Consider the following 10790-nt stretch of genomic DNA (forward strand, 5'->3'; position numbering starts at 1 on the left):
GGAGACCGATCCAGGCGAGGGGCTTGAGGGAAATGCTGGAAAGAATGCGCAGACTCGAGGGTAGGTCAGAAATTCCTCCGAAGTGGTCCACTCAGGCATGCGCAATCCAGACCGCAGAGTTGCTAAGGGCCCCAAGGCAGAGAGAGGCGCAAGATACGGTAACAACCAATCAGAGGACCCAAGGGCTAATCAGTTAGCCAATCGGGACTCGAGATTGAATCGGAGCTTCAGCAGTCTGCTCACCCCACCAGTATCCAATCAGGAAACTGGCTACTTTGGGCGGACTTTTCAAAACAGCGAAAACAAAACAAATCGGGGACCTTTAAAAGGTGCGATGAGGCCAGAACCTATCTCCTTCCGCCCCTCGCTCTTAACACTCCCTCTCTTTCCTCCTTGGGATCAATCGACGAATAAAGTCGGTGCCCAGACTCCATCTTGCGCCCTGGAACCGAGAGGGAGGATTGGTTCGGTAGAGCCATAGCGAGTCGAGGAAGCCACAAAGCTGACTGGAGACAGACGCTTAGGGGAGGGACTCTTTTTCCAAGTCTGCTGCTGCAGCGGCGGATCCCTCCGCGGGGAGTCACGTGCCCCGCCCCCTTGGGGGCGTCGGAAACTCAAAACAAAAACAAGGGGTTTGCTTCGGCATCCGCGGCGGCGGCGGAGCCCGCAGTCGGCCTGGGCTAGAGGGGCCGGCGCAGCGCCCCAGCTGGAGGGTGGGCGCGCGGGCAGCGGGATGAAGCCGGGACTGTGAGGCCAAAGCGCCGGTGGCAGGGGGTGGGAAGGGTCGGATGCGGGTCCGGGGGCACCGGTGAGGCGGCAGGTCTCTGACCTCGGAGACTGGTCCGGACGCCCCCGCCGCGCCCAGTGCCCCCCGACCGTGACGCCGCGGGCCGGTGGAGGCGCGGCTCCAGCACGGTGAGTGGGCCCAGCCGGGACTGCAGAGTTTCTTTGTTCTTGGTCGGGGCTGCGGGGACTGCGGTTGGTGGCCACCCCTCAGCCTGGGGAGCGGTTCCGGTCCTGCCCTCAGCCCTGGGGCAGTGGGCACCCGCGGGCGGAGAGATGCTGATAGGGTGCGTGCAGTGTCAAGGAAGCTGCAGGCCGTTCTTTGGTGCGCTCCCCTTCCCCATTTTGTCAGGGGGGCTCGTTGGGGTGGATTTGGATTGCCAGCTCCTCGTCTCCGCACAGCTGCGGAATCGGGCATGGACAGGTGTTGTCTGGGCACGGAACGGGCTGGATTTTCTGCCCCCCACCCCGCCCCCTGCCCCCGATCGGCTGAGCTGCGCCACCCCCAGCGCTTTCTGGAACCGAGGTCTCCGGCACTCCGGTTTTGTTCCGAGGCGGCGCAGTCGCTGCGGATGGGGAAGGCTTGGGGGCTGGACTCCTGCGAGAGGGGCTTCTGGAGCCGGGCTCCGCGGGAGGGGCGGGGCTCGGGAGTCTCCTCCCTCCGGTTCTTTGTTCAGTCGCGAGACTTTCTTTCCCCATCCCCCCGCATTGTGCAAAGCCCCTACCCCCGGGATCCGCTGCTCCCGGAGCCCCGGGTGCGTGCCACTGGGCAGAAGCCCCTGGCTCCACGACTTCAGGTGGGGCGGGCCGTTCGGCCACCGCAGCCCCCGGGTACAGTTTCCTGTTTTGTGAAACGGCCGGGAGGCCGGGGCTGGCCGGCCTGACCCAGCGCTGGCCGGCGGACGTGCCCACGGCGCCTCCCCCCTTGCACACCTCCCTGGCCGCGGGGGAGGATTCCGCCGGGTTCGGCTGGACGTGACTGGTGCCCTCACCCGCTTCTCTCCGGGGCGTGCTGGGGCGCCCCTCGCTGGAGGTATTACCCCTGCTCTTTTGTGCTCTCCCTTGCTCACCCCTGCCACCCCCAGAATACACTGATCTGTGTGTGGTGTCTTTGCTGCAGATGAAGGATTTGGGGGCAGAGTACTTGGCCGGCCGCGAAGGTGTCCAGCTCTTCGGATTGTTGAACGTCTACCTAGAGCAGGAACAGAGATTCCAACCTCGAGAAAAAGGGCTGAGCTTGATCGAGGCTACCCCGGAGGTAAGTTCCCAGGAAAGATAACTTGGGGCAGCCGCTGACGGGGCTTGGGGAGGTGACTTTAAAAATACATGTGTGTGTGTATATATATATACATGTATATATATATATACACACATACACACACACACAGACACATATTTATCTTTTTATTTTAGTTGAGTCTGGATTAAAGGCTGCAAAGTTTCTTAAGACCAAAATTGATCTTTCTAGATTATTAAGATAATACCGGGTCATTGGTTTTGTTTCTTCGCAAGAACGAGAGCGATACTAACTCTAGGGAAGTGTGGCTTCAGAAGTGACACCCCCAGTCGGCAGCTTCTGAGTGGGAGAGTCCCTGGAAATTGAGTAGGTCATTTGTGGAAATACCCTCTGCCTATGCAATACTTCTGTATTGTAGGCTCCTAAGTGGTTTTTCTTTTTTTAATAAAAGGAAACAAGGAACCTTATATGTGTCCATTACAAGGGAATTGGATTATATTTGCTGTAACCCTCTGGAAGTGTGGCAGCAGTTTGCTTTATATTGAGTTGCTGAATGTCTCTGATGATGTATATATGTTTTTTGTGTGATTTGCCCAATTATGTATATTTTTATTGGTGATGTAAACACATTTTCTATTTGAAAAACTGCAGCACTTTGGTTCAGTGATAGCACTCTGCCCCCCATATTCTTGAAGATTAAGTGAAACAGTTACCTTCTTTGAATCTGTATTACCCATTCTAGTTCTAAGACAGGCATAAACTTTGGCTCTTGGTTTTTATTGCAGACAGATAACACTTTGTGTCCAAGATTGAGAAATGCCAAAGTCGAAGATTTGAGGAGTTTAACCAACTTTTTTGGATCTTGCACTGAAACTTTTGTCTTGGCTGTCAATATTTTGGACAGATTCTTGGCTCTTATGAAGGTATTTAATCATTTTTGTAAACACAACTTCATTTTTTAATACCTGGTGCCCTGCACAATACCTAGCATAAAGGATTCAGTAACTGTTTGGTAAATGAATGTATTTGTTATTATACATAAGCATTTTTAATAATCAGAGTTGTGATCTTTAGTTCAGATTAAGAGACTAGGAAAGTCAGTGTATTGTTGTATCTTAAGTTAGGTTTTGCTGTATCTCCTACATACCTTCTCTTTGAAGACGTGACACAGTGAAAACTACTTTTTTTTGGGTGTTCTCTATATACACAGCTCTCAAAATAAGGTTTTCATATTTTCATTTCCCAGTATGTTTCTGTTAAACCTAGGTATTTTTAAACACCTGAGATGTGCCAAATAGCAGTATAGCAGTATGTTAAAGGTGACCTAGTGCCTTCCCTATGAGAAACCTTTTAAAGCAGGGAACCACAGTCTTATTTACAGTTACCAGCGACTCATAATTTCACTTATTTGTGGAGTCTAAAATAAGACACAAGTGAACCTGTCTATGAAACAGAAAAAGAATTAAGGACAAAGAGAATAGACTGGAGGTTGCCAGAGGGGTGGAAGAAGGTTGGATTGGGAGTTTGGAATTAGCAGATGCAAACTGGTATATATAAAACGGATAAATAACAAGGCCATACTATGTCCCACAGGGAACTATACTCTATATCCTGTGATAAACCAAAATGGAAAATAATATGAAAAAGAATGTATATTCATGTATATGTGTGTATATTGGTGGAGTTACTTTGCTGAATAGCAGTAATATATATAACATTGTAATTCAACTATACTTCAGTTAAAAATAAATTTAAAAAAACATTGATCAGTAACTTAGAAAAATGTTATTCTTCTGCCAGTAGGATTCTTGTCAGCTGCTGGGTCAGTTTTCAGGGCACTGAAAAGAAAAGGGCAGCCATCTGTCCATGGCAGCTTTTTACATCTGCTCCACTCTGCACATCTGATGCAGTAGCTCTCTTGGGGCAAATCTGCATTGAGGCATAGGATGATTTTTAAATAGATAAGAAGATAAAAAGATGAATATGTTACTTTTATATTCAGAGAAATATATTTTCTTGGTATTAGGCTTAATTTATTTTGGGGGAGATTGTACTATTATGAGTTTTGTAAGTTAGAAATACAGTGTATTTAGAAGCCTAGCTTTTGAATTTGCATTAATATTTTTTAGCTGCGTTTAAATTAAATGCTCAAAATGTTTTTTCTGTTTTTTAAAGGGAGGTTAAGACAGCTTAAAATGTAAAAACAGTTAAGTATAATTGTATGTAAGGGTAAATACAAGGAAGCAGTTTGATCGTGTTCTATCTTAAGAGTAGGGGCTCATTACAGTATTTTTTAAGTTTCTGCTTTGCGAAGTTAAAGTGACAATTGTTGGAAGAAACCTTTTGTTCCTTGTTTTTCAGGTGAAACCTAAGCATTTGTCTTGCATTGGAGTCTGTTGTTTTTTGCTGGCTGCTAGAATAGTTGAAGAAGAATGCAATATTCCATCTACTCATGACATGATCCGGATTAGCCAGTGTAAATGTACTGCTTCTGACATAAAGCGGATGGAAAAAATAATTTCAGAAAAATTGCACTATGAATTCGAAGCTACTACTGCCTTAAACTTTTTGCACTTATACCATACTATCGTACTTTGTCATACTTCAGAAAGGTCAGTGGGATTAAAAATGAAAATTTTGTACTTTAGCTTTGCTGTAAGTAACAGTAAAGAAATAGAATGCCAGTGAATATTTTTATACCTTCCAGTTTAATAAACATTTTATTTTTTCTTTTTCATTGTATAGGAAAGAAATACTGAGCCTGGATAAATTAGAAGCTCAGCTGAAAGCCTGCTGCTGCCGACTTACCTTTTCAAAAGCAAAAGTAAGTCAATTTCTTACATATGTATATATATCAGTTTCTATTTTGAATTAAGAAAATATTTATTTTTCTTACTTTTTTTCCTGTAGCCATCCATACTAGCTTTGTGCCTTCTCAATTTGGAAGTAGAAACTTTGAAATCCATTGAATTGTTGGAAATTCTTCTGCTCGTTAAAAAACATTCCAAGGTAAATATCTTCAGAACTTCTTGTTTATAGCAGATTTCTTCCTGGTGTTTTATTTTTTCTGTGGTGACTTAATCATTATTAACACTTTATGGGGCTCTTAACTTTTATTCATTTTTTTCCTTGTATCTTAAGTGTTGATGTTCTTCTCCAAATGCAGCTTCAGCTCGAACGGTATTAAGCTGGAGCTGAATCTGATCACTTAGCCTGGCCTCTTTCTGTATTCAGAAATCCATTCCCTAGTCTTCTTGCCAATTGGTAGTACAGTGGTCTGTATTGCCCTGCACACACTGTTCTAAAATGCATACTAAGAAGTCAACTCAGTAAATACACCAGCAGCATCCCAGTACATCTATGGGACTGAGCTTGTCCCATAGTAGCATTACCAAAATAACATCAACTGTGTTTTTGCTTTTGAACTCCTTCGTCAGGCCAGCCTGATTAGAGGTGTAAACCATACATTCACAGTCCTTTTTCTTAAACTGGTAGCCTGGTTGGAGAACTATGGAACTGAACACAAGGCAGGGTCTGTGTCTCTAAACAGAGGATGTGCTTGAAAGTTTGGTTAGAGAAGTAGGCTAGACCATGAGAGGCATGATGACTGGGAGCCTGGCTGTACCAAAAAGAATCTTAGACACTGAAAGTTTGGGCAACCAAGGTGTGTGACCAGGAGGTTGGTGGACTGGAAGAGTTTGGGAATCAGTTCAGGGTAGGTTTGTAGATAGAATGTCTAGGTGCTAGTCACAAGCAGGAATAAAGGCATCTAACTTTAGTTTTTAGAGGCCAAGCATGGAAATAAGGCAAAGAGTCATGGATGACCAAAATGTGGGCCTAATGGTGGACAGAATATTGGTACCATTGAGGGAAATTTCCAAGAAGTTAATGTCAAAGAAGTATGATTTTAGGTACTTGTATACCTGCCCGATAGGTAGGTGTCTAGCAGATTCTTGCCAGTCTTAATTATAGTTGGAGATTGAGATTAGGAATTTCTCATGAGGAATATTAGTTGAAACCTAAGAGTCCCTTGCTTAGGGATCAGTTAAAACTCTGGGTTTCAGTGTTGGCAGTTTCTCTGTTAGGATCCAAGTGAAGGAATGTGAAGTATACAAGTACAAGCATTCAGGTGGGAACGAGGTTTTCAAGAAGGAAGTGGTCAAGAGTATTGAATTTTGGTGAGAGGCCCAGTGTAATGAGAATTGAAGGAGCTTAGTTGGCATGTAGGAGGTGATGTCGGGAGAATGAGAGGTAGAAGCCAAGTTGCAAGGGGATTAAGATGTGGCTGGATTCGGTGGAAATGGAAGCCAAGATGACACACAGTCCTCATCCGTTTGTGGTCAGGTACATGCAGCGTGAAGCATTTTAACAGCTGACTACCAGCTTTTGTTTTAGTGACAAATATATTAATTTGGATCTAAACCTTTTATAGTATTGTTATTTGGAAAGAATTTTCAGTGAAAATTGATTCCTTGAAATAAATTGGGGCACTCCCCAGTGGCGGAGGAACTGTCCCCATCTGGGGAAATTCCTCTTCTCTTGTATTTCCAACTTCTCCTTTCACATATATCTGGTGCTTTAATATAAATGCATATTTTAGCAGTCCAATCAAAGCTATGTTACAGAAACCTAGTTCAGTTTAGTTCAGTTCAGTCGCTCATTCGTGTCCGACTCTTTGCGACCCCATCAATCACAGCACGCCAGGCCTCCCTGTCCATCACCAACTCCTGGAGTTCACTCAGACTCATGTCCATAGAGTCGGTGATGCCATCCAGCCATCTCATTCTCTGTCGTCCCCGTCTCCTCCCACCCCCAATCCTTCCCAGCATCAGACTCTTCCAGTGAGTCAACTTGTCGCACGAGGTGGCCAAAGTATTGGAGTTTCAGCTTTAGCATTATTCCTGCCAATGAACACCCAGGATTGATCTCCTTTAGAATGGACTGGTTGGATCTCCTTGCAGTCCAAGGGACTCTCAAGAGTCTTCTCCAGCACCACAGTTCAAAAGCATCAATTCTTCGGCGATCAGCTTTCTTCACAGTCCAACTCTCACATCCATACATGACCACTGGAAAAACCATAGCCTTGACTAGACGGACCTTTGTTGGCAAAGTAATGTCTCTGTTTTTTAATATGCTATCTAGGATGGTCATAACTTTCCTTCCAAGGAGTGAGCGTCTTTTAATTTCCTGGCTGCAGTCTGCATCCACAGTGATTTTGGAGCCCAAAAAAATAAAGTCTGACACTGTTTCCACTGTTTCCGCATCTATTTCCCATGAAGTGATGGGACCAGATGCCGTGATCTTCGTTTTTTGAATGTTGAGCTTCAAGCCAAACTTTTCACTCTCCTCTTTCACAGAAACCTAAATTCTGTTAAATTCCTTTGCATTGTGACTATCAAAGAATATACTTGATAATTGGTGTATTAACAGACCTGTTGTTTATAGGCAGTGTGTTTTCTTAAAATAGGCAGAATCCTCTGGGAATATTTTATACACGTGGTGCTCCTCGCCTGAAGCAGTGGTTACCAAATTTTGACTGCATATAAGAATCATCTGGGGAGCTTTAAAAAAATCTTGGATGACCCCCCCCCCATACCAATTAAGTAAAAGTATCAGGGGGTGGGAGCCAGGCACAGTATTTTTTAAGAATCACGGAATAAGTCCAAGGTATAGCAAGGTTTGGGAACCACTGTCATAACCTCTTCACTTAAATTTTTTTTTTTTTCAGGTGAATGACTCCGAGTTTGTTTACTGGAGGGAGTTAGTTTCTAAATGCCTAGCCGAATATTCTTCTCCTGAATGTTGCAAACCAGATCTTAAGAAGCTGGTTTGGATCGTTTCAAGACGCACAGCCCAGAACCTCCACAACAGCTATTACAGTGTTCCTGAGCTGCCAACAATACCGGAGGGGGGATGTTTTGATGAAAGTGAAAGGTAAGCAGGTTCCTTGAGACTTCCCCAGGCTAAGACTGATTTTTGTATATCAAAGCCCACCCCTCTAATGGCATCGTTTCTTTGGGTTAGAAAATTAACCAGAAGTGGTTTTACTAAAATAGGAAATAGGTGGGAAGTGTACACCCCCCACCCCCCAACTTTATTAAAAAACAACAGAAACCAGCATCCTATACATCATTACTTCCCCAGGGCTTGTAACTGAAAGCATGCACCTTTTGGCCATCGTCACCTACCTCCCTCTCCCCTCACCCCTGGCAGCCACCCATCTGTTCTCTGCATCTGTGAGTTCTGTTTTTTGTTTTTAGATTCTGCATATAGGCGACATCATGCTGTATTTGTTGTTCTCTGACTTATTTCATTCCTCCCTTATTAAAAACTGGTTGTTTCACATCTCCCTTGCTCTTTGAAATTGAGTTTAGTTAGAAAACAAGCAAATAGCATTCTGGGCTTTTTAACATTAGTATGGATTCCTAAAATGGTACTGTGGGAAGAGGCTGTGGGTTAAGTGACTGGAAACTAAAGAGAACTGCCATCACTGATGCAGCTGAGTTCTGAGGATATTTTTAGTTTTGTCAAATGCCTTTGTCTTATTCAGAATTTATTTTTGTTAGTAAAGTGAACTTAATTTTATTAAATCTGACTGTTTTATGCTGTAGGGAGAAAAGACCAGAAGTACCATGTTAATAGCTTGTTGGTCTCTTGGTTTGATATTTGAGAAGACCAGTGATGTGATTATTGATGCGAGAAAGACATGTGATAGGACTTTGTCATTAGTCTGTGTTTATTGGATTTAATGGCTTTCCTGGTGGCTCAGATGGTAGAGAATCTGCCTGCAGTAAATGAGACCTGGGTTTGATCCCTGGGTTGGGAAGATCCCCTGAAGAAGGGAATGGCTAACCACTCCAGTATTCTTTCCTGGAGAATTCCGTGGACAGAGGAGCCTGGCAGGCTACAATCCATGGGGTCGCAAAGAGTCAGGCACAACTGAGCAACTTAATACTTTTGTTTCACTTTTCATTGGATTTAAAATACTTAAAATACTTTAGAATTCTAGTTAGTATTACTTGGTACAAGAATATTAGTTTGAGAAGAGGTAATTAGTTTAAACCCCTGAAGTGAATCTGTGTTTTCTAAGGAGCTTACAATAGACTTCCCTTTAGGAAGGCCTTCTAAGTTAAATTTTGTCTCTGTAGAGCTTAAATTTTGAATGTAAAAATCCTGAGACTAGAACTACTTGTTCAGCAGTTTAATTTTGCCTGTGCGACATTTGAGTGTGTTTTAAATAACGGGATCCTTTTCTCTGTTTTTCCTTTCAGTGAGGACTCTTGTGAAGACATGAGTTGTGGAGAAGAGAGCCTCAGCAGCTCCCCTCACAGGGATCAAGAGTGCACGTTCTTCTTCAGATTCAAAGTGGCACAGACACTGTGCTTTCTGTCTTAGAAATTTCATTGTCCTGGGCCCGAGTTTTAAGTGTGTGTACAGGTTTCAAAGCAATAAATGGAGTAGCTAGCTTCCTGGTCCACCCCCATCCAGGCAGGAATTGCATCGACTCTGGAATACCTACCTTCTGTTTATTATTCAGATCAGATCTGGCCTATTTTCATATTTAATCCTAAGCCATCAAATGGGTTAGTGCCTCTTAACAATACTTTAGACATTGGCACTTTATTTTTCTCATTGATCTTTAGCTACTTGGGGGAGGAGGGAAGGTGCTGATACCTTCAATTTACTACTTTTCAAGATGATTTTTAAAAGATGAGTAGTATATTGTCCACTTTTTATAAAGCTTTCAGGTGTCTTTATGGAAACAGATTGGGGTGTGAAAGTGCTGCCTTAGCAGGTACGACAGCTGATCCTTTAATGGTTTATCTTAGGTCTCTCCCTCCCCCCCATTCTCAGAGCAGAGAATATACTCTTAAATGTCAAACACCTTTTCGATTGTTTTTGTCTTTTAAATGATCAGTGTACTCTCTGATGCAGACTTTAGAAATTTAGTAGGAGTTAGAATATTGACATTTCTGTGATTTTAGTGTGTAGTATCTTCATTTCTTTGAGGTTTCTGCCAAAGCAGAAATAAGCAGCAGACTAGAGTAGTTGGATAGTTGCATTCCTAATGCTTAAGTATTGTCAGACTATAGTATTATTTTAATGTTTTTAAAGCACTCCATAATCTGCTAGTTTTGCATGTACTTGTATGAAAGCAGTGCAGCAGGTTGAACAGAACTAGGTAAATATGGAATGGATAAATGTTGATCTGGTAGCACATTTTATCTCATTTTCTTCTATTAGAGAAGTCTGCATGATTATGTTTTATTTCCTTTGTAATTCACATTTCAAAAATAATGGTATTGTATATGGGTGCCAAGAATATGAACTGTAAAAAAGAAACCTAAGTGTAGTATTATAGTTTTGAGCATATTTGTGTGGTGGTACAGCCATAAGAAAAGGGATTTATAAACTCTGTACACATGAGATTTTGTACAGAGAACTTTTTTAAACTTTATAAACTGTATATGAAAGTGTAAATCTTTAAAAATGTACATAAAATACTGTATTTTTTTACCGTGTATGTGATAGTCTAGTCATTGCATGTAAATATAATTTATTGTGTATCCTGTATTATAACTCATATAGTGATGACTTGCTTTTTTACTGGTAAGTCAGCATCCATTGGATGTCTTTTGAAGTGAATCTTTTTGAAGTAATAGATTACAACTCAAAATAAAAATATTAACAAATGCTACTCCTTGTTTGCAGTCACATTTTAATTTTTAACTCTGGTGAAAAAGTGCTTGCTATATTTCAGTGAGGAAGC

At 42.9% G+C, this 10790-nt stretch overlaps 1 protein-coding gene across 2 annotated transcripts; it reads left to right on the forward strand.

Moving 5' to 3' along the window:
* The first annotated feature begins 609 nt into the window (after positions 1-609).
* Positions 610-10487, forward strand: CCNG2 (cyclin G2). Of its 2 annotated transcripts, none has more exons than XM_055435184.2 (8): positions 610-915; positions 1904-2041; positions 2806-2943; positions 4382-4632; positions 4766-4844; positions 4931-5029; positions 7749-7954; positions 9292-10487. In XM_055435184.2, the coding sequence occupies exons 2-8, from the start codon at positions 1904-1906 to the stop codon at positions 9413-9415; spliced, it is 1035 nt and encodes a 344-aa protein (XP_055291159.2). In that variant the 5' UTR covers positions 610-915; the 3' UTR covers positions 9416-10487. The 2 variants fall into 2 exon arrangements, with proteins under 2 accessions (XP_055291159.2, XP_055291160.2); XM_055435185.2 differs by lacking the exon at positions 610-915 and adding an exon at positions 1293-1816.
* The last annotated feature ends 303 nt before the right edge of the window (positions 10488-10790 follow it).

This window comes from Moschus berezovskii, chromosome 5 (assembly GCF_049115385.1).
Source record: "Moschus berezovskii isolate FMDL1 chromosome 5, NW_MosBer_1.0, whole genome shotgun sequence".
Lineage (NCBI taxonomy): Eukaryota > Metazoa > Chordata > Mammalia > Artiodactyla > Moschidae > Moschus > Moschus berezovskii.

Coding starts and splice junctions, on each gene's coding strand:
- CCNG2 (XM_055435184.2), top strand. CDS start 1,904: ATGAAGGATTTGGGGGCAGAGTACTTGGCCGGCCGCGAAGGTGTCCAG. Junction 2,944..4,381: donor GATTCTTGGCTCTTATGAAG/GTATTTAATCAT, acceptor CTTGTTTTTCAG/GTGAAACCTAAGCATTTGTC. Junction 7,955..9,291: donor TGTTTTGATGAAAGTGAAAG/GTAAGCAGGTTC, acceptor TTTTCCTTTCAG/TGAGGACTCTTGTGAAGACA.